Source organism: Contarinia nasturtii, unplaced genomic scaffold (assembly GCF_009176525.2).
Source record: "Contarinia nasturtii isolate CC-2019 unplaced genomic scaffold, AAFC_CNas_1.1 Cnas_scaffold_2806, whole genome shotgun sequence".
NCBI classification, from domain to species: Eukaryota; Metazoa; Arthropoda; class Insecta; order Diptera; family Cecidomyiidae; genus Contarinia; species Contarinia nasturtii.
In genome coordinates this window covers 1,964,881-1,989,737 of record NW_022200123.1, presented here as the reverse complement: position 1 = coordinate 1,989,737, position 24,857 = coordinate 1,964,881, and the positions used below count along the sequence as shown (strand labels likewise).

The following is a 24,857-nucleotide window of genomic DNA, read 5'->3' as shown; positions in this document are numbered from 1 at the left end:
TATGTGTCTTTATGTGTCAGGTCGGAAACTTTCCCCTCCCCCTGTATTTCAAACTAAAGCGCAACTAAGCAAGAATTATTGAAATCATGGAATATAACTTCCATCAAAACTCACTGTTGCGTTAAATTATAAATGTGCAGATCAATGAATATTTGATTCACACGAAAAATATTAAATTCGGACCACATCATTTCGAAAATCACGTAATGTTCAATCAAATTTATGAAGCATATGCGAATACCTGCCACCATGAACACATAATTTATAATTTCTGATTCGTACTACGTTCCACTTGACCAGAGTGGTATCGAACACATCAAGTTACCTTTGATAGTATTTTACAAAATTAAACATATGTCATTTCAACGTGTATTATCAGCTTTGATTGAAAATTGTTCAATTCTCAAAATTGTTTGAACCCCCATTGCGATTGAGTCTTTAATTTGGATATGTCAGCGAGGTAAATCTTCCTATAAATAGAGCGACTGAACATTAGAAAAGAGTTCAGTTTCGTAATGGCTTCATTCCACAACGTATGGGTAAAAAAAAGTGTGAACTTCAAAAGAAGAAATTTTTATCTTCAGAAGTATAAACAGAAGAATAAAAAAGTGAGGCCAAAAATTAAAACAGCAGGCACATTTGATTTAACATCTTCGTGTAAAGTAAATAGTTCTACGTTTGAAGTGAGCTAAACGCCTGAAAATTGAGTTTTTGTTAAATTTCTCATTTCAACAAATGAGTGTCTTTATGTATTTAAATTTTCAAACATAAAAATGTGAGTTTTCAATTGATATAGTTTAAATAGCTGTTTTGAGAGATCAGGTACGATTGAATTTTCAATTCAATAAGAAGAAAGCAATTGAATTGACGTTTCTCGATATCATTTTCCGATTCAATTATATTAATTGAATTTTGAATAGCTTACATGAGTTCATTCAAATAAGAAACTATTACCAATTATCCAAGCGGCATTCGATGCACAAGTTACTTCTTGTTGGAGAAGTGGTTTTAAAAATAATTGGAAAGTGCCAAAAGTTTGTTAGATTCTCGTTATCTATCATTTGCGTTCATCAGCCAAATGTGGTTTGCGATAAATTTCAAAAATCATGAATGTAAACTGCAATGGATTTGTGAAAATCCAAATACTCTGCATATTTGGTACATCCCAGTAAATCTCAATTGAATTTGAGGAGAATCAATGAATTTTCCATGGAATATTGAAATGAATGATGCACTTGCATTCATGAACGACACAGCATACTTCGTTGCGTTTCCATGAATCATGATAGCATTTTGTTGAACTCTCTTACTTATGCTCTCAGTTACTCTCAGTTTATCGCGCACCCACCGTTGTATCTCACCGTTGAACGTACATTTGATATGCTACAAACCGCTGTCGTCGACTCTGTTCGACACTGTGCCGTAAGTACGAATGTGCAAGCTGTGCAAATGCCACGGCACCGGATAAACAACAGTAGCAAGCCAAAATGTTGATTCAAGTCTGTTTGTTAATTGAGTCATTTGCCGTTGAAGTGAGAGAGAGAGAGAGAAAGAGCGAAAAAATACGATGAGTGCACATAGCAATAGCACAGATTTTCACAGAGCGCAGTAGAATCACCGCCGCACAATATTAATTATGGTAAAATCTGTTTGTTTTCACTTAAACATCAGTTTTACCCCTCTCGTCAATTCGATGCATAACATCAACACGTTCGTGTTTTACTACAGTAGATTACAACCAAATGTCGACTGATTGAATGTGCGGTTCATGCTTAAACTTACGCGACATAGACACAAGTGTCATTTAAATACAAATCACTTCATAATCTTAATCAGTGCGTACATATAAGCAAATTGTCGGAAGATTGTTTTATTCTTCCTTTTTTATTATGCCAAAATGATGGAAAAGTTGATGAAAAGCGAATCGGTGACAGTCATCTCATGTTGAATGTTTATTCGTGCACGAAAAGCGCTTCACTTTGCCTAATTAACACAAATATTATGGTTTTCATCGAAGAACAGAATGGAAAAAAACATCAAGTCGAAAAGCAAACGAAATGTGCAAACGAAACATGTCAAAACACTTCCTCATCAAATGAGCATAGTACTCATGCTAATCGCGCTTAACGTGAAAAATACATGGCATTTAATGAATGAATGTTGGAAATACCATTTGAATTTAAGTCGGTCTCAATGTTTGTTTGTGTGAATTTCCAAGCTACTTCTATTTATTATCTAAAAAAAATTAAATCTTGTAGTCAATGACACTATTTTAATGAAGGGAAAACATGCTGAAAACATCCGGAAAAAAGGAGACTTAAAAACATTGTATGAACATTGAACAATAAACATTTTATTATTCCAAGTGAAACAAAAAGTAAAAATTTGGAAAAAGAAATTTTTACGCTTGTTTCATTTGAAATAATAGCATTGACGAACACCATATGTTTCCATCAAAAAACATCATTTAGAAAAGTAATTTTGCATAAAATTTTGAATGAGAGTCAACTACTTAAAATACTACTTTTCACAAGTTGAGATGTCACACAGAATAAATAAATGTTTTGAATTTTCATTTTATTATACATGCGCATTATAGTTTTTAGGAGTTTATTATCCAAGGAAAGCTTGTAAGAAGTCGGTGTAGTATTGTATGTGAGCTAATTGAAAATTTATAATAGGCGTTACGTGTTTTGAAAACGGTTGGATGTTAAACACATATTTAACCAAGACGGTGCTCTTAATGAAACTTTTCGGATATAAAGTTATCATCTCCTTGCATCTGCTTTCGAAATAATGTTCAAGTGCTTTAATATTAACCTCGTAACGAGTTAAAACATTATACTTCCTTCTAAAAAAATATGTGAAATTTTTCAAATGACAAAAATTGCTGTTCAATTCAATGTAAAAAGCAGTTGCGCCAATGAATCTTGTTTATTCAAACATGAACGTTAATAAAAAAAATCAAAAATAAGGAACTTGTATAGAAAAATTGAAATTGAGATCTCATCTATAATTGACTCCAATTAATGCAAATAATGAAGCCTTCATTACTTCGAAGAATCAGAATGTTTGAATTTCATTTGAATTTTAAGTTGTATTTATCTTCAATGAAGCGTATACTTTTCAAACTGATGACCCAGTTCGTTTCAAATTATTTTCAATATAAACATAAACAGCATCTTGTAAATCACCAAGATGTTTTGCGTTTGAAACATCAGGTGTAATATTTTTTCTTGAAATTATGATGAAATGGAAGCTCTCTCTTATTGTATTACAATTAAACCAACCTTTTGTCCTAATTTGGTCGTTCAACGAAGCGCAATGTAACAAATTGTTAAAAACTTTTGCAACGACGTAACCGCGAATGAAGGGGGTGACATGTTTTTTCCCCATTCAAATTTAATTATTTATTTTTGCTATGATACATGTTTACTGCGGTTGAAAATGGCCTTCGCCGGCGATGATATCAAATGAAATGAACTGTTCGAAAAGTGAATTTAATTTCATTTTGAGTATTTGCATAATTCTACGTAAACGCCGCAATGCCATCCGAGTCACGAACATCCGACGAGTTGCCAGAAGGAATAGTTTGAGAGTGCTATCGAAGCTAATTGAGAAAAGTATGCCAAGCGACATTCATTATGAATATATTGAAGTTTCTCTTTTCATAAATTGCATTAAGTTGGAATTGTGTTTATTTTATACAATTTATTTGATTGCGTATAATTTGGTACGAAACTCAATGATAAATTGTTATAAAGTTGGCGAAAGTAAAAGATAATATGATTTCAGTGCGAAGCGAATATTCAACAGCCAGAATTTTAGTTTTCGATTTATTCACTCGGCGATGTTTATTTTACGAGATTGTTACAAAGTTATCTCATCAACGAGGTCGACAAATTACAGCGTTCACATCAACATTTTCGTTTCGCAAAAGTATATTATCATGATGATTGCCTGCTATAATGATTAAAATAATCTCTGCTTCAATCGTTACTGTTTTTCAATGGAAATTTATAAACTACTTCCTTCGTTAGCAAATATATTTCGTGAAATTTGTCGCCGTGCATTATGATTTTTTGCACCTGATAACATTCAAAAGTTTTCAATCAAAACAAAATGAGACTCAAATACCAAGTTATTCGTTTATTTATATGAAACGGAGCAATATAGATGTTGATTTTAACGATTTATATGCTTGTTTCATATGAAATAATAGAATTGAAAATCAACAACAATTTCCATCAAAAAGAAAAATCTGCTTGAAAATCTGTATGATAATAGTATGGTATACTTAAAATGCAGTTGAACGGCTTTGCACATTGATTTTATGAATCTTTTTCGAAGAAAATGTTTTTAACCAAAAAAAAATATATTTTTGTGATAAAAATTGCTGTTTGTCCGAAAAAAGTTTCCTCCTCAATAAGGAAATTCGCCTCTTCATTTTCCTTCTCAGAACAATCCCTGGAATACACTCAAACGAATACAAAATTACCAAAACGTGCATTCTATTATTTTGAGTAAAAAATGCAGTAGAAAATTCATTTTTACGATTTGTACGCATTTTTTATTTGAAACAATAGAATTGAAATGAACGGTAAATTTCACCAAACCTTTAAAAATACTTATTTTCTGTCATTTGTGAACGGGCATTTAGAATTTATTTTTGTGTATTTATGTCTCGAAGCTTCTTTCAATTAAATCTGCAATGACAGTGAAAAACCAAAATTACACAAAAATTCCACCAACTATTTCAAGTGAAACCAGTGAAACAAATGTTGATTTTTTTACCATTTGAGTACTTGCTTCACTTGAAATAATAGTCTTGGAGAGCAGCACAAGCGTCCATTAAAAATGTCTATTCCGAACAGTGAGAACTTTGTATAAAATATATTTTCATTCCAATTTTACACAAATTTATTAGAAATTTAATCATATAGTATTCTTTAATACTGCAATTTCCTGACCGAATTTCGCCGAATTTATATACATACATTTATTTCTTTTCAACAATGTTAGAATTTTCAGCAATGCAAAGGTGAACAATTGTATTACTTTGATTGTCAAAAATATAGTGAATGAGTTTGAAAATTTAATATTTTTTGATAATCGGAGCAATGTGAATTCTTTTCAACTCTTTTCTCACAAATAACAACAGGTACATTGGTGGTTCAAAACGTTGATATTTTCCCAAGCTCACGAAACAATTGTGAATTCTTCATAGATAAAAAAGCCCAGCTTATGCGCACATTCACAATAAGTTTCACAAAATGAGGGCTCCATTGAATGGAGCGGAAGAGTTTTCTTGGCACCGTTGTTATAACATGGCTGGATAAATATTCGAATCCGAGTGAAAGCGGAATATGTATACGTTCGTCCATCTAACGTTGGAACGTCATACCAATGTGAGCTTTTGTTAGGGAAAGTGAATGGATTAGCAGAACAAAAGCTTTTTCCGTGTGTTGTGCAATCGATTCGCTTTATCTGCTGAAAGCTTCTTCAAAGCAGGAATATGCCAACGACTGTTGTGGAGATGCCAGACATAATTTTTCATTTTCACATCAACATTTTGAACTCGAGGCGGATATGTATATCAATGTGTCATGCAACGTGAAATAGTTCATAAAAAATAGAATAAAAGACGTTTATTATTTAATTGTTACAATTTTATTTAGTGTTCTTGTGAATTTAGCTATTTTATGTATGTTTCTGTTATTGTTAATTATTCATTTCTTTTAATTTGGTTTGCCTCGAAATTAACACATCATCATTATTTAGCCATATCTATTTTGATCGTTGGTTAAAGATAGCGTGAGCATTTTATAAATGGAATGATGTATTGATACTATCGCCTTCCAACAACCACTCTCTTTGATTTCATTTTCTTTGTGTTTTGTTATTTGAAAAGTGTTGCTTAAAATTAGTGGTATCTAATGTATGAGCACTTTTAATATTTTATGAATTTGGATTGTAACATTTTGGCTATATTTTTGATGAAGAATATGAGAAAATGAAACACTATCTTCAAAAAAGTACATATTTGCCGATCATCTAATTATGGTGATTTTAAACAGTGGTTTTCCCTTCGGCTATTATAACAGTTGGCAGTTGCAATCAATATCAGAATATAATTTGCCACAAAATATCGAAATGACCCAGTTGATTGAACAAAAATGTATTCAAAAAAAAAGATTAATCGATAACCGTTTTGTGGAAACTCTCTGGCAACTTTAAATCATAACTCTCTCTTGGTGTAGCATTTCATTTCCCATAAATGGTTTCTTTATTATTTCCTTTTATCCAATACATGAAATCGTGTTTTGTTTGTGTATGTTTCGTTTATAGTCTGATTTAATAATCATATATATTAATCTGTCAATAAACATATCATTTGGTACATAGTAGTGGTTCTAAGTGTCTAATAACTTATGATTTTCATTCTTAACGATTAGATTTCCATTTGGTTTTCAGTGTTGAACAATTATAACCATTTTTTCGGTTAAATAGTAATATATTTTATACAATTATGACTGATAAAGTACATTTTGGATTATACAGATTTGAGTCGTTACTTGTATTTGAATTTGAAAGTCTCGATATTATTTTGATGAGTCGATCTAGAAGAATGTCTATAAATTTTGTGTCATATCAAAGGAAAAAAACGCTTCGGATGTAATTCATCTTCATTTGGCATGAAGAAGAACTGATTCCGAAGTGTTTTCCAATTGATTTTTTTAATTTAAAAACAATGGTGAGCACCATGAATGCAGTTTCTAAACGAAACATGTCTTCCTCCCGATGAATAACTAACATTTCAAAATCGACTCACTTTATTAAATATGATTAATTCGATACAAATTCATGAAACTTTTTACCGCACCATTTATAATTCTCTACAATTGTTTGGTTAATATCAATGTGTTAATAAGATTGACTTGGTTTAACCTGCTTTTGATTACTCAAGCATTCAGTTTAGAAAAGAAAATGTCTCATATTAATTTTTTTTTTTATATTTTCAACTTTTTGTTTTGAATGTGAATAAAAAATAAAATCTTGCGCCGACATTGAGCAAAAACAACTTTCAAATAGATTTTCTTTTTTTTCATCGATATCATGAAATATAAATCAATCCTAACTGGTCTATAATATATATACAAATTTCTCAATTCTTTTCATTTTATTCTTCTTCTTTGAGGGTAGCTAACTCTTAATAAATAATGAATATGGTTTAGAATTTTCTTACAATAAAATATTGGTTAAGCTTGATCATGTTGCCAATGATTTTGTTCAAGGTTTTCATTTTACTGGGTTGAATAAACACAAAACGAATGACAACAGAAGAGATGACCAACTACACTTCTACACCATTACATGTAAACTCGATAAAAAGCCAATTCTAGCAGTTATATTCTAGTCCTCTTTCATTATACATTGTTTTGTTTCGATCGAAACGAAAAACCAACATATTATCACTTGCTCACTGAATGCATTATTTAAAATTGTCATCATTTATTTTTACTTTCTGTTGATAAAACATCATGTTTCGGGACTAAGTTAGAAAAAGGAAACTAATTGATCAAGCCGAAAAAAGTTCAAAACTCTGGATAGTCTCGTTTTTCCCGAATGTCAATGTAAATAATTTATTACATGTCATTTTTACGGTCATAGTTTACCCTTTAAATTGTCGTCATGCGTTTTCATTTCCCCCAAAAAAAAAACACTTTTTCCGAATAACAATCACATGTATGTCTTGTTTTCAAATATTTAGACAAAATCATTGTTCACATTCAAAATGAAAAATTTCCACTTTTTGTCCCGACGAACCGCAAGTGTCGTACATTTTTCTCATTTGAATTGATGCAAATGAGTGATGTTGATGAAATCCAAAAATTGATGTCAATTACATTAGCAAGATATGTACAAAACGATTAGGATTGATGCTAACGCTTGAAGTGTTACATAAATGTGGCTAATTTGATTTGCAACGCTGTGTTGTACGGCAGCCGGTGTTTCGCCTGTGTTGGAAAATTTAAAACGACATTTATTTAAATAAGAGAGTTTTCAACAGGCACCAAAAAAATCTATGAGTATTTAATTTTTCCGATTCACGTGAACGGTCTGCATATATTCACAGTGAATATAAATTAAAACTATAGTATAGAAGGGCTTTGCATCTATTTTGAATATTCTAACTTCCAAAAAAGCAGAAAACAAAATATTAATCAGCGTCGAATCGACGCAAAATAAATGAAGATGAATGTAATTACACAGAAGCAACTACCATGCATTCAGAAATTGAACGCCGTTTGCGGAAAGGCAAAAAACGGCGCCGAAAATGGATTTGGATTTGGATTTGGAGTAAAAGCATTTACCATTTAATATTTGAACATCGACCGTGGCTGTCGTTGAATTAATGATTGAGCATGCATATATGCCGCTATGCTGTCGTTCCGCACTCAATATAGATAATCGGCTTGTGATCCATCCGCCGGTCGAACTGAAAATTAAATTAAAATGAATTCAGATGAGCAATGCTTAATCCACTCTGTTCGATTGTAAAAAAAAACTTTTTTTTTATTGAAATTTAAAATATTTATTCATAACATTGATTTGTCTCCCTGAAATGTTGAAACGGTAATACAACACTTACCTCAAATTAAATATAGCCTCTTTGGAAACGCTATCGCCGTCTTTAGTCCATTTGATGCGGCGAAACAGGCTGTCGTTGACAGCAGTCCGAATTGTTGCCCGTTCCGACATATCAATTTCATTGTCTCGTACATCGAATGCGGATATCGGCGGGAAGAGTGTAGGCGGTGGTGTCGGCGGTTCTGGTGGTGCGTCGATGTATCGTTGCAACAGGGAAAATTTCGATTCAGCCGTGGTGGTCGAATTTTTCGTAATGAAATTTGTTGCCACTTGACACGTTAAATCAATTTTGCTACCAATTTTATAGTATCGATCACGAATCTCATTGCCCTGTTCGTCCACTACACGTATAGCTGGCGCTGGTTGAAAAATACAAATCGAATACAGAATTAATATCGTTTTCAATTGGCGAGGATGATCCTCTGGAATGTGTGGTATTTAACTAACTTAATTATTCATGCATTAATTGTATTTTGCGATCATTGAAATGGAAACGAATTGTGTTTTTTTTGTCTAGTTGATTTAATTGGAAACTGTCGAAGGATTTGTGCGTTAAGTGTATTTGTTATTATAGCCGATGACATTTCAATGGCAGTTTGTAAGAGAATAAGCAATAGAAACTGAAACTCAACGAAGCAAATGATAATAATGCTTTTTATTCGACTTTAATGATTTCCTAATCATGACACAAACACAAAATGAAACGATAATCTCTTTATTTGTTTTCATTTAGTTGTTTGTCAATTGTATCTTTTTCTTTGTTTCCGTTTTTTTTTTTCGAGAATAATACTCTTTTCTTCTGTTAGTCAACTGTTCTGCTCTTGGCATTTATATATAAAATGTTTTCCATCAATTAAAATAATGACATCGACCATCGACAAGCAAAGAGGATAAAGGGACAAAAACCAAAACCACGTTTTCAAAATATCATCCAAAATAGTAAAAGAAAGCAAATGTTGGATAAGTGTAATTATGGTTGAATGTATACTAAACGAGAATGGATCTAATTTAGGGTTTTCAGCGTTTTTACGCTAAAGCATATGTTCAGTGTTCACTTTGTGAAGCTCTCATTCACCGAATTGTTTGCTGACAACGTCACCACAATTCGTTTTTCGTGGCTCTTTTCTTTTTTTGCGCATGCAAAACCTTATTTTTGAGAGCTCTCGAGAGCTATTCTTTTCATCTCTCTTGGAATCAGCCGGTTGATGCATCGTTCACACAAGAACCCAATATTCTTTGCCACAAAAATAAGTTATTCAAGTTTTTAATTGGGACTTTCTATTCCATGCGAATTGTTTAATTATATGCTGCCAAGTATTGAGATCCGAAACAAAAAGCACGAGCACAATACATTGTAACAGCATATGTTGTGTTTTTTGTGAATTTGAATTCATTAATTAGGGAGAAGAGTGTGTGTGCGTGTATTTGTGTTGGAAAATTTATGTTTTAATTGAAGCAAATTAAATGCGTTTCTGGTTAGTGAAGCGACGTATCCAACCAAATGTAACTTACGTAAGTGTGTCAATGAAATTGCTAAACTGAGATAATGAATTTGTTGCGGAACTGTAGTGAGTTTATTTCATGAAATCGGCCACTGAGTGCTTAATTGTAAAATGTTCATTAAAAACGGTATCCATTGGTTACGAATGCACCTGTATTATATTCCAGAGTTGCAGCCAGACGGCTAATTTGTGACAATATCTGTGATGTAAAAACATCATCAAAATGATTATATGCGAAAATGAGAGCACCTTCTAGAAACCTTTTAAATTGTTATCTCTCGTTAGGAATTGTGGCTATCCACGAGTCATAAACCACTATTGCAGCAACTTTTATCAACTGCGTATGAAAGTCCATTTCATTTGAAAGCTATTTTGATGAAACCATTCGGCTCGGAAATAGGAACAGGCAACGCGAAACAAACGTAATTTAAAACGAAAAGTGACAAAGTGTATGCTGCAATTGAATTTTCCTGGTCCGTTATCGTTTCATGTCCGATTGATCCATTAGAAGTGTCTCCAGCTCTACAACTACGTTGTTGTAATTGGAAATGGTTCTAATTTTCTAAGTATGTTCCATTGCAGTTTAAATAACATTCAAACAACCATCAATCAATGTCCAATTGGCTGGCACAGTAATGTATCTCCAGCTGTGTGTTTTGTGCACGGAATTTCGTGTTTCCAATCACATTTCTTCGGCAATAAAAGGACAAAGTCGACGTTGTCGCACCTGGAAACACACTCATTTTTCACACAAACATAATCGTTCATTTGATTGTGAAACCGCACAAGAACCAAATGGCAAACAGCATCTGTGATATTCGGATCATGGTTAAACCTTATAAATGTGGATATTTTTGGTTCACATGTTCCGTGTGTACATTTCGGATGCAATGAACTTTATGCTTGTTGTTGAGTTTTATTGTCACGACTCACGATAAAATGGTTACTAATCGAAAAATTTCAACAATTGCAGAATCGAAATGACAGCATTTTCTTTGACATCGATGAATATTATTGTATATCTGAAGAGTGGCACTTATACTACTCGATACACTTCGGAATCTTTGCAGTTTATTGAATCGATGACAAATGCAGCACACAATTCACATTGAGAATGTTACCATTGCCATTTCGAAGGAGATATTGTTTTCGCTTTTTTGCTTTCTCTCTTTGCGATTCGCTTTCTGTTTATGTCATGACGATAAAATGGTAAATGCAAGTTATTTCTAATGAAATTCACCCTTTTTGGATTTTCCATTTGCGATACTGATGCGCATACTTGAAAATTTCAATCGGTAACCACTTTTGTTCGGTAGCACTCTTGAAAGACAAATACTATTTATTTGATTCGAATGGTAAATAGACGGTGAACATGAGAAAATGTGTGGATGCAGTAGCAATTGAGCTTTTCTCCAATCTCTCCCTTTCCATTCGAATGGACTTTTGTATTTTCCTTGTGCACAGAGAGAAAAAATGTAGTATTTTTAATTCAATTTTGGTAGATTTAATTTAAAATTAACCAACAACGAATTAAATTTACCATTTTTGACATCTATGAGGCATATTTTTCAAAAGAGACTATCAGTTGAATAAGTTTTACCAATTGCTTCATTTCATTCACCAAATTCATGAGCTAGCGTCATCTGTGGTTTCGAAAAGTTGTTAAATGTAATGAAGCAGTTGGTAAAACTTATTCAACAAATAGTCACTTTTGAAAAATATGCCTCAGAGATGTAAAAAATGGTAAATTTAATTCGTTGTTGGTTGATTTTATATTAAATCTACCAATCTTGAATTAAAAATACCACATTTTTTCTTTCTGTGTGACATGTTCATTTCTGCATTGTACACCATTAACAATCAAACGAAACTGAAAGCACTTACATTTAAACACAATTACCATTTTCGTTGGTATAAATTTATTAACTTTCGTTTGTACTTTGGATATTTTGCATGTATCAAAAGGTAACGGTTCAAAGCCATCGATTTTATTGCCACTTGTAACAAGCGTTGGTTCCCATAAGATACGTGGTACATGTGTGAGAGTCATTGTATCAAATGAAAATAGAAACCTAATTATTATAGTGCACGTTAAATCCAAAATGTATACGGAAAAGAGTCAAGAATGCCTTTTGTACATTGTACAAACAAACGTGTGGCACTGTGACGTATACATCTTCAGCAATTTACAATAGATATGCGCACATATAGAAAATGGTTGTGCAGTGCACACCGTATGAGGGTATTTTATAAATTTGGTCTTCGTATCTCAAGCTCAAAATCAACAAACCACAATGCCGGAAGAGATGCTACATGAGCATCGTCTAAATTGCCGAAAGATTAGAAGTGGTTGAATATTTGTATGTTGTACACTCGGTGTATTTGGTACACACTTTTAAAACAGTTTGCATAGAAAATTAAATTAGAATTCAATGGAAAACTTCAAAGCTTCCAAGATCAGAGCCTAATTTAGACATACATGTACATTTCCTCTTAGCTCAGTCAATGTTTTTTTTTCCGTTTACGCCAACGAAAAATTTGAATTGCTACATTACGCATCGCTTGGCTACGTGCAAGCTTTTCCATTAGTTGAAGTGCGCACAGTGCTGGTAAATTTATCTAAAATGACTTAATACATTTAATCTATGCACATAATCTAAATTGTATTTTAAAATAGCTAATATGGTTTGCATTTCACATTTTCTATGTAATCGCTTTATATGTACATTGTACACACACACATTCTACGAAGGCGATTTCAATTCAGCGCCAAAGTTTTCCACATGTGCTCACACATTGCAAAGACGAACACCAATTCTATTTGTACGTGCAAATGTTTGTATATGTATTTGTTTGTTGCGTATGTTGTGTGTAACGACACAATTTCGTAAATTTATGAACATCTGATGTCTACATAAATTATCATTTTGAGGCCATTCTCCAAATGTAATGCAAAACTAATCATTTTGTATTTTGCAAACAACAAGTTCCCCTTCGCTTTACACAATCTTCATTTTTTCTTGTCTCCATGTGTTAACATTGGCACTTTGATGCGTCTCACAGTTCCACGGGGCGGGATATTGACATAGACCTAAATGTTTGATCATTACACATCCGATGTGTAGAGGCTTGTTTATGAAGCGACGCTTTTTTTGTTTTCGTAATTTCCATTTAATTTAAATGAAAGCGTAAAAACGCTGCAACGAAAATAAACACACCACTCATAAATACAAAGGACAATTTAATTGCCCATACTAAAATACATACAGCTTTGATAATTAAATTTCGAAATGATTTCGACTATGTAATTGCATGGCTCATGGCTAATAGCGATTTGAAATAGCTTTAATGGCATTAAATGTGCACTGTTTTTTTTGTTCTTCTCGCATTCATTCAGCCAACGGTTTTATTTTCGCCTTCGTAATTAGTATGAACTGAATAATTTGTTGTTATTTTTTCGCGCTGAATTTAATCATATAAAACCAAGTGTCGGCAAGTTATCCTTCGTTAAATCCCAGCATGTAGCATCCTCAGTTGAGGGAGAGTATCAGTCCTTTTATTTCGTTCACTTGATATATGGAATACACAAATATGTTCGCTTGTAAGTACCTGGGATCAATACCAAAGCTACAATTATGCATCAAAGGCATTCTCTTACACAAGTATTTCTCATCGCTTTGAATCCTTATAGCTTTACGGACCGTATATAAAATGCACTGCTTACACAAGAAGTATAGCAAGGCAACAGCAAAAAGTTCAAGGGACATGTATATCATATGCTTGCGTCTGGGGGAAATTTTAAGATAAATACGTAGTTTTTCTTCTGTTCCAGCAGCCAAATGTGGATTCATCGTGTATTGAAAAAACAGAATGATCCATGAACTATTCATATTCGCAGAAGATTCACATTTTGATACATTATGAGTTTCAACATTTTTGAAGTAAAAAATAAAATTAAGAATTTGAATGAAAACCTAAAGTTTTGAATGAAATTTTAAAGTGACACATTGCAGTTATTTACGGTTCATTGTGTATAAAAAGATGCGCAGATAATTCCCCCTAGACTTGCGCTTCTGTCACTCGACTCGCAGAAATGCAAAACATAATATGAAGTAGGCTTGAAATGCGCCCTTTTTTCAAGTGTTTCCACATCACATACATATCATGAGCGCGACATCGCAAATGAGCCGAAACGGATATTCGAACGTGCATAACAAATGAAATAGGTGTGGTTGTTTTGCCTCTTTTACAAATCATAATTCTTATAAATTATTTCAACTTTTGTATATAAGTTTAAATAATTCACCCAAAAAATTATGCGCTGACGAAAATGAAGAACAATGACGAATGAAATGAATGATGTCGCTATGCATGCGGAACGTACATGTATGCGCGACAGATGTTCGTTTTTCATTTCGTTGAAACCATAAAAAATTATCCACATTTATTTTGATTCACATCATAAAATGTGATGAAATTATCGCGTACACTTTTTTTTCGCCGTCTTTATTTATAATGTTCTTAAGTGGCAAGTAGTAATTTTGGATGTGTGTGTGCACGTTACAATGACGTAACTAAATGATGGGCTTTTTGTAAAGAAAAAAAACCAAAATACTTGAGACACATATACATTATACGTATACTAGTTGAAACAAGCGCAAATTGTTTGAATCATGTGTATAGCATAGATGTGTTGTTTCTTTTCATGTATGCCAATTATTTCCAAAGCATTTCATTCCCTCATATAATTGTGTCATGTTCATTTTGCGCTTGCCATTTGTCACAGGTTATTAAATCGGCGAATTTTCGTCGAAAAAAAAAATGACGAACAAAAAAGAAAATAATTATCGAGACATCAACATATACGACCGTATTTCATTTTATACTCAAGAATGATCCAGTTTGCATGATATGTCATTCAAGTGTTATCTCTCGTTTGTCTATAGACACACACCGAATTTAGTAACATGATGTTACAAATTTACAGCCATCGTCAGTCATCAGCACCCACACACACACAAAGAAGATTATGAACGATCCGAATGAGAAAGAAGGAAAAAATGTGCAAGCGACATAAAATTTATTTAGGAATTAAATTCGTGTATGGCAACTCGAATAAATGAGTAAAATTGTGTCTCTCCACTTGGCTCAATTCAGACTTTACAAGGCGGAAAATCTCTGTTCGGCTCATGAAGTAAATGATAAAGCGATGCTTAAAAAAAAGACAAAAATTCCATTTTGTCAAACGCAAATAAGATTTTTCGAACAAATATTCTCTTTTCCTCTCCCTAGCTCCACCATCTCACCCTCCCTTTGATTCTTTCTCTCTGTGTCTATTCAAATTGACAATTCATCGCGCACGAATTCTTTCACATAAAATAAATCCACTTTTTCCGTCTGATTTCTTTCGTTTCGCTGTAGCAAAAGCGCGTGATCTAAATGAGTGTGAATGCGCGAAAAAAATGCATTGCAAAAATGAAATCATATTTTGGTATTTATGAAGAGCGACGCAAAAAAAGAATGTTAACGGATATGTTCGCATACATTTCCCAAGAGTCAAAAACGGAATGTTCCCATTTAAATATAAATAAATATTTGTTACTTGATTCGCATCAAGATTCTGGATAATATTTCATATTATTTTTCATGAATATTTATTGTAGCTTTCCATGGTATAATTCTAGCTTGACAGAGAGAGAGAGAGAGAGCGCATACGTATAAGTATATAAAAGATTGTGAAAATATAGAGACATAATTCAGCTTGGTTTAGTGTTGAAAGTAGGTCTGTATTTTTCACGTTTCTCATGACATGTTATAATTTTCCTTCTTTTTTTTTTCAAAAATCCACTAGATTTTTTATGGCACTTTACGTGTTTGATTGATGAGGTATTTTAGCGTGTTTTGTTGAATGTGATAACACAGTTGAAATCGCTTCAAAGCGCATGAGATCCCAACATAATTCTAGATATGAAATGGAAATTGTGCGCTGTGTGCCATCGGTAGGCACAAAACAAAACAAAATGTTCGTTCCGTTGATAATACAATGTTATTTATATTCATATCACAAATGACGGTGCACTTCAGCACTTGCCACTTGTATAAATAACAATGTATGCTATAATTGCAAGGTGTCCGCATTTATGCAATGGAAATTATAAACCAAACGAAAAAAAAAACAAGAATACTACAATAGGGTTTAAATTTAACATCAACCAAAACATTGAATGATTTATACTCACGCATTACGGTAACATTTGTGGTAAACACTCTTGGTGGATGAGTTGACACTTGGCACTTGGGGAGGAAATAAAAAATATTGTAAAAAACTTACATGATAGAGGCCTTGGCAATGATACTTACATGATAGAGGCCAGCATCTTCTTTTTGTATGGGATTTATGTGTAGGCGCCAGTTATTTGGATACTGAAATGTCACCTTAATTCGAGGATCTCCTGTATGAGTGATATTTCCAACTGATAGCAGAGAAAATTTATCAATAGTGCGTCGCACCCACATAACCTGATATATGGCAGCGCCATCACCACGAACACACATATATTCGATTTAAAATGTCGGTTTTTCCAGCCAAACGACGTCCATTTCCACATTCAATATCAATCGTTCGAGCCCACCGCACATCATGCCAAAATGACCATCGAAAAACCCGAAAAAAGAAAAAAGAGACAAATAGCAAAACGAGGTTAGTATTTGAAGAGAAAAAAAATCAAAGTTCGTTAGGTATTGTTCAATAAAACACAATCGATTTGTATTTTTCAATTGCCATTAAGTATATAGCGAGCTCTTGTCGTGATTAGGACTGACATCAATAAAACCCACCATCAAAAAGTACAGACACACATACACTTTAAATGTGATTCGCCCGACTGAAATAAATACATCGAACTCATTTTCGGCTCAATGACTTTGGTAGTGCTTTTTTTCTATCATTTACTATTCCACATTGATTCGAACGTCAGCCAAAGCAGTATAAATACGATTTAATTCAAGTCATTCGAAAGGTAGTCGTTTCATAAATACGTCTTTACGTCGAAAACGGTTCTAAATGACGTCGATTACATCATAATGTCTCCGAATGAAAGAGTCGATGAAAAATACTACTGACATTTGTACTGCAAATTGGAATTCAAGACTGCGGAGATGATGTAGAGACGAAAAAAACTTAAAATAACATTGACAACACACAAAAAATCCAAACACATTTTTTTTTATTTAACTGCAACCCGCATAAAAAGCACACACTCAAAAAAAGCTCGGTCGGTGTGTATTGTTTTTTTATCGTCGGTGCTTGATTCGTTTTTTATTTTCCGTACAAAATCTTTAGTTAAAATGAAACATGACATTGCCAAATGAGTGCATTTTGTACGATAAGCAGTAAAATTGATTGGATAAAAAACCGTGCATACAAAAATCTTATTTTGTTCTCATATTTCGCCATTATATCTAGATGAACATTGTACAATAAATATATATTCGTGCAACAAAAGCATTACATTGTCATGGTTTTATTTTTGCTGAATCAATTTACGTTTGGGTTGTTTTTAAAAAAAGTTTATAACTTCTTTTTTTTTTGTGCTCTTTTGTTGTTCGTTGAAAATATTCATTCACAAAATGTCAACGCTCATTTGTTTGACATTATGCAGCACAGAAACCCATCCGAAAATCTGATTATTACTCAAAGTTTTCAACATTTTCAGACAATATACCGCGCGAACTATTTTCATTTCGCATCATATGAAGAAAATACTCGTGTCTAACGAGTACGGGACAGAGCGAGGATATGAAAAAAGGAGAGAATGATGTTCCCATTCACTGCGCTCTCGATCTCGATTTTAGCTGTCATAAAGTTTCTCACAGTTAATAATGAAATGTTCATAAATGTGCGATATAGTACAATTTCTGGTTGCTTCGTCATGCATATTTCGATAAATCGACCGAAACTCCCTTTGAATTGATGATGAACGCATTCTGTCATATGCACTAGCTATATCGCTCTTATGGCAACAACAAAAAAATTGCACATTTCATTTGTCGCCTGTCATTTTGAGGGAGCGAACCACGATAACTTCATTGATATATGATGAACAATCCAGAGAAAGAGTGGCACAGAGATGAAGAGAGAGAGAGTGAAACGACCGTATAAAAGCACACCACACTCGTTCAAGACACGATACTACAAAATGCAGTGAAATATTGTTTCAAAAATTATTATTATGGAAAAGTTGATGCGAAAAATAGCATAAAAATTCCAGACAAAATGCGAAATATATATTGTGTTTGAAAGGAACTTTTCATTTCAATCACAAAATGCTTTTGTTCGACACTGTCATTGCTTCATATTCGATTTTGATAGTTTTTTTATAGAGGACTGAGAGAAATAGAGAGGGAGGGAGAGAAAAAAAAAGAAATTGAATTGGTTCAATTTATAAGTAATTCATAGAACATACAACTTTTAATGAATGATATAAATCCGATTTCAAACAATGACTCTTCTGTCAATATGAACCGTTTGTTTTGCCACAAAAAGTTTTCGAGCGAGACGCACGATTTTCATTTCGAATATTTTGATTTGAGTTTAATATTTTTCGGTTCGAGCAAAAACTTTTACTAATTGGATAGCAAAAAATGTATTCATTTAATGACTTAATTAATATTGAACTCTTTCGCTTTATACCTGTTTCTCCCTTATTAATCCATTTTGACCTTTTCTCTCTCTTCTCATTTCATCTCTACCCGTTTGCGTCAATGCGCAAACACATTTTCGATCGGTTTTATTAACAAGAACAAGTCAAACATACATTGTAATACTATCAATTCTATTTTTGAAAAATATATGTAATTAAAAATAACTGTTTTAATGACGTTAATACGTATAATTGCATTTGGATCGAATTTTCGTTATTTTCCATGTACAAATATGTCGCTGATAAACACCATCATACAAAAATTGAGCGCGCTCTTATGGCAATTATATGATGGGACTTGAGTTCAACTTAATTAATCGAGAGTAATTGAATGCATTGAATGTACAAAAATTAAACCAATACAAAAAAAAACGCTTCGAATTGAAGTACTTTCTATGGAAATTTGACCAGGTGTGACAATCACACTGCCAATAAAAAGATAAATAAATGATTCCACACTGTGGGATTGATATTTAAATCCGAAATGTTTCATTTGCGTGCCACAGTGCAGAGCAAGTGTGATGGTGAGCAGCGCTGGTGTGCAATGTTGGTTGCTTATTTTACCGTGTGATTCACATGGGGATCACATTGTTCGTTGGCACTTTGGATATAAATGAGGTGAATTATACATGAAACGTTAATGACATTCCATTTCTCTTTAGTCGAACTTATCTTATCAAATCTGTATTAAATCGAACCCGTAAAAAAGGTGCGGTGAGCTTATTTTTTTATCATTCAAACCGAAATGGGAAAATTTCAGCAAAGAGTCTGATATTTCCGAATGAAGGTAATGGCCAATTTTTTTCCTGCGCAATATTTGTTTTAAATTCGTCAGGAAACTTATGTCTCTGCACCGTTTTCGGGCGACTTTCTTCCATTTTGCATTCGAGATAAGGCGCTAAAAATGTGCTTCTCATTGGATTTAAATCATAAATTTTCGTACAAAATCCGACCACTGAAGTCACACGAGCGCCAACATTTCTCTATAAACTTTGAAAAGCGCATCGCAGAAAATGAAATAGTGAATGAAAAGTAATTGAAATGCCACGAACTTTCTATGTCTATTTCGATTCGCATGACCTGAGTTCGTTCCACTTTGGGAATTGGTTATGCATTACACTCGTGTGGAACAGCGACGGCAGCAGTAGCAACGGTGTCGGAAATGTTCTGCACTATTGTGATTTAAATATTTTTCAGCTCAATGAAAAAGAAGCAGCGATGAAAATGTGTACACGAAAAAAGAAGAACGAACGAATTCATAAAGAACGATACTACCTCATTGTGGCCCCACACCGACCAAATACTGAACAAACGAGAGGAACAATATGATAAGTTTTGCGAAATTGTGTCTCATTTGAATGTGTGTGTGTGTGACGGAATGCAAATATGGGCCATCGAATGTGCGCACAAAACACGTCAGTTCATATGGAAATTTTATAAAATAACTTTATGATCTTCGCATAGCAATTCCATTTGAATTACAACGATTCGGTGGTATTTTGCAAACAGTAAGAGAATCGTCGGTTCGCTTCTTCTATAGTCCCTCTGGTGCATTTGTAGATTTTGTTCCAGCATTTTGAACTCTTTATTGCATTTACACAGAAAACTGATGTTCTTGCTCATTTCTACAGTTCAGATCACCTCAAATGGAAGCATAGTTTTAATGTTGTTTTTTTTTTTTTTTTTTCGTTTTCGTGGCGAACAAAAGAGAATGCTGAACAAACACAAACAATTTTATGACATTTGTTGAATGAAAAAAAAGAACGCCATGAAAATTTTAAGTCAGTAAATTAAAAAAGCATCATGAAATAAAGCAGAAAAAAGTAGGAGAACGTGCAGGGGGTGGGCAAAGAATTCATATATGTGCATATGTTCAGTTCATTCAAAATGGAATGATTTTGCAATGAGTTTTTCCACCGTTGAACAATTCCATTGATGCTCTCTGTGCACAGTTAAAAGTATTCTTCTTCGTTCGTCGAAGTTTTCAAAAATGCAAAATCACAATTCAAATCTAAGCATATATTATATTCATTGCGATTCACGCTGACATGATGGCAAAAAAAATCAGAACGCGATGTCTTTTGTTCGAATGTTGAAAAGTGTAAGAAGACGTCATTTAGACTAGCGAAATGCATGCAAGTGAATATATCGCGTAGTTTTTGCATATTTGTTCGCAATTGTTTGATGCGAAGTTGTTCGTCCAACAACTTCGTCTTTTGTCATACACACATATATATTTTATCGTCTTCGTCAAATATTTACCAAGTATGTTCAATAGATGCATATGCACTCGGTTTCCCTTGTTTTTTTCGTAATGGAGAATCAATTTCCGTATTACCGTAGATTCACTTTGCCATTGTATTCTGTGTGTGTGTGCTCGTTATACTTTTGTATTCAAATTGGAGAAGATTATCTTTTTCAAACGCATTCTTCGCCGGGAAAGAAAGTGAACGTGCACATTGTGGTGTTCGTCTTTTTTCCAAGAAATGTGCATAACTTAAGTGATTTATTTCAATGAACATCGGCTCAACGGGTGCATACACATGTTATTTTTCCGATGTGTAAAAGTTTCGAGTTTACAATGGCTTTAATTTCCGAAAATTTTTATCACAAACATAACTATGCACAGAATTTACCAGAGAACCAGACAAAAAAGCACAAAATCTTTTGTTGTGTTTATCCCTGCATTGGATTTATTGCAAAGTTTCATGAATATTCATCTCGATGAAAGTCTTTTCATTACACTCATGCAAGTATCTATCAGAAAGTAGAACATTTCTACACGTTGTTTTTTATTTCCTCATGGCACACATAAAATGTACAACATGCAAACTATTCACACAGCATAATGCTTCGTCCTGTTTGATAGTGTACACATAAAATCACTCGAATGTTGTTATATGAAAATGTAAACAATCTACAATGGATTCTATACCTTCAATTTGCACTCGACGATTTTTTTACGTGCGTCTCTCGCTTTCATTGGTATAAGAAATATTGTGACTGGTCTCTTTTTTAAAAAAAACTCGTTCGCTCGCACGAATACAGGAAATAGCTCGCATCCGAAAGCTTTGAATACAAAATAGCTCAAAATAGTTATGAAACAATAACGTTGCCCGCGTGCACTGTATAATTCGTCGTGTGCCGGAGCTCATTGTATGGGATTTACATCTGCGATCGTTTTAATGTCCTGTGTTATTTTTAAAGTTCATTGTTTACTACTTTGCCTTGCTTTCCTTTGTTATTTTCACAGCCGCACTATCTTGTCCACTCTTTTCAACAATTTTGTTCAGTTTTTGTTGTATTTTTTCCACACATTATGTTTCCTACGTAATCTTCGTCACATTTTTGGGCACATTTTCCAACCACCTATACACATTTTTCGAAGCGACACATTTTTTCAGCATGGTTTTCACATCACAATGCCAACTTCCAGCTCGAACAATGGAAAGCGGGAGAAAAAACAAGTGGCTTAAAGCTTGCGTGAACGGAAACAAAGGGGAGCAAGATGTATGAAGCGAACGTTTCTGATTTCCCTATTATGCATTGAATTTCAATGGAGTGAACCTTCATGTTGTCACAATTTTTTTTTTTGTTATTCTTCGGTATCTCTTCATCTTCTATTTATATTACGTAAGTTTTTACCAATTTTCATTGTAACCAAAATATGTCGATTTTGATTTTAATCTTCTCTTTAATTCTGTTTTCTGTTGAACTCTTTTTACATTTTGGAGCATCATTACTCTAATAGTCATATTTCCTTTTGTTGGATTTGCGTCATATGATGCCGAATAATAATCATAAGTTTTCGAAAATTGGCAAAGTAGATACAAATTTGAATATCAAGATGATTTATTAACGCTTATTTGCTGCACTGCAAATATTTACAATAATAAATTAACTCAAAAGCCACTCAATTACGATTAAATGCACTGTGGATTGGATGGAGCACAGAATTCTAATGTCATCCAATGCTATTTTAACTTGCAATGAAAAAACTGCGGAACACAATATTTTTCAAAGCAATAAAAATCAGGATGATTCAACTGAGCTTTGTTAAATGAAACAAAGAAAAAAAAATGTGGCCGGGTCAATCCAAAAGGCAAACGAGCATGAAACTGCATCCGACAAATAAAACAAATGAAAAACCAAAAGGATTTTTATATAAAGAATTTAATAGAGCGCCGATATAGAAAAAAACTCGTTTAAAACAAAGATAGTGATCGACGATAATAAAGCAAAAAAAGATGCTCAACGTCTCGCTAAATACATTTTATAAGTAAAGAGCTCCTTAGGAGACCATAATGTTTATTCCAACCCATCTGTTCCATTTAATTTATGCTGTTTTCTTTATTTTTTCTACTGTCTTGTAGCCGAAGAATAACAACAGTGCGAGAAGAGACAGACAAAAAGTACGAGCACCGTAGCCATAAAGTGATGGCAGAAAAAGTCGAAAAATAAACAAACAATAAAAATCCAAATGCATATTTATTTACATAGTAAGTGCAATGATTGTGTATGTACGGTTGCTGTAGCGGCTGCTTTTCAAGATACTTTAGGACCGAGAAAAAGAAAAAACGAAGTGAAAAATATTTGCTGCTGTGAGAAATCGGTTGACTGAGTCGATCTTAAGATTCGTGTGAAATCGAACAACTCACAACGAAAGCGAATAAGAGAAAACCATCGAATTGAAGTGTGCCGAGAGACATGCGGAGAGAAAGAGAGCGAATCGAAGGCAAAAGTGGCGCAATAATATCGAAAGTAAAATTGAGTGTATATTTTTTTCTCGCACTCTATTGTTGTTGCAGCTATCAGCCATTATTTTCTTTTTTGCCTCCATTCCTAACCATGACATTCTCAACGCAAATATTTATTCCCATTTATTCTTTATTTTGTTTATTTCTTCTTCGTTTTCACTTCGAGTTCTTTTCACCAGTTTTTTTCTTCTTGCTACAGCCATTTTCCAACATTTCATATCTGAAATGTTGGCCCGAATAAATTTCCTTTTGTGAACACAAACCATTTGATTTCTATCTAGAGACTTGGTATCGAATTTGAAGAGCCAACAACAAAACAATTTTCAACCGCTGCCACATCGACTGTGTGTGTGGCAAAAAAGAAACCGGTGATTATTGTTATGGTTCTTTTCTATTGGAATACTTGGCGATGATTTGTGGCATGTGGCATCATCGACCAAAGATGACGTTTTTGTTTCGCTCGCATCAAGAAAGTGTGTCATCGAGACGAAATAAAGTGTACTGAATCTGCTCTTACATGTTCTGCAGCTTACACATATGCACACGCGCAAAATAAACCTACCCATCTTAAAAACCTGATTTCACCCTCTTGCTCGCTCTTTTTCTTTCAAATGCCATATGCAAATGAAGTAACATTGAATGGCAAAAGCGATTTACTTGAATATTACCGAAACGGAAGATGCATTCGGTGTTCGAGGGTATTGTTTTCGGAAATTTTCTCGAGCGAAAAAAAAGTTAGGATAATGCTTGTTGTCTCGAAGTAAACAAAAACTATGGCAAATGGAATAAAAACATACGAGCAAAAATTTTACTTAACTGCTGCCAGTTACCGCTTTATATGCACTCTCTCTCTCTCACACACACACAAACACGCTACGATGTTGTTGTAATCGTTATAGTGCTGATATTGCCATGTTGTTGCATCGAATGAACGACACTAAAGCGCTCATGGCATCCTGTTTGTTTGCTTAACCAGTTTCACACGATTGCGTATAGGATACTCGAATTGTGTGGCTTGGAGAAAATGCAAAAAAAAAAACACGCAAATAAAAACTAATAGAAAATCGCATAAAGTAACTATGTGCAGATGCAGACTGAATCAAATGGAACAAAGGCAAACACTTGTTGCAATGGCAAACACACAATGCACGTATACATATTCTCTCTCTCTTGCATCCCGTACATCTGCATTGTTGATTTTGACGATATGTTTGAATGTTGAGAGAACGATGATAAGGCAAGAT

General features: G+C 33.5%; 1 protein-coding gene across 1 annotated transcript in view; it reads right to left on the bottom strand.

Annotated features, from left to right (window-relative positions):
- Positions 1-6,251: 6,251 nt before the first annotated feature.
- Positions 6,252-24,857, bottom strand: part of LOC116349159 — an 83,913-nt gene continuing 65,307 nt past the window's right edge. Inside the window, exons 5-9 of the mRNA XM_031780456.1 lie at positions 16,515-16,673; positions 16,394-16,448; positions 8,654-9,011; positions 8,376-8,500; positions 6,252-8,018 (exon numbers count right to left, since the gene is read on the bottom strand). Coding sequence (XP_031636316.1) covers positions 7,909-8,018; positions 8,376-8,500; positions 8,654-9,011; positions 16,394-16,448; positions 16,515-16,673 — 807 coding nt within the window. The 3' untranslated portion in view covers positions 6,252-7,908. The remainder of the gene's footprint in view (positions 8,019-8,375; positions 8,501-8,653; positions 9,012-16,393; positions 16,449-16,514; positions 16,674-24,857) is intronic.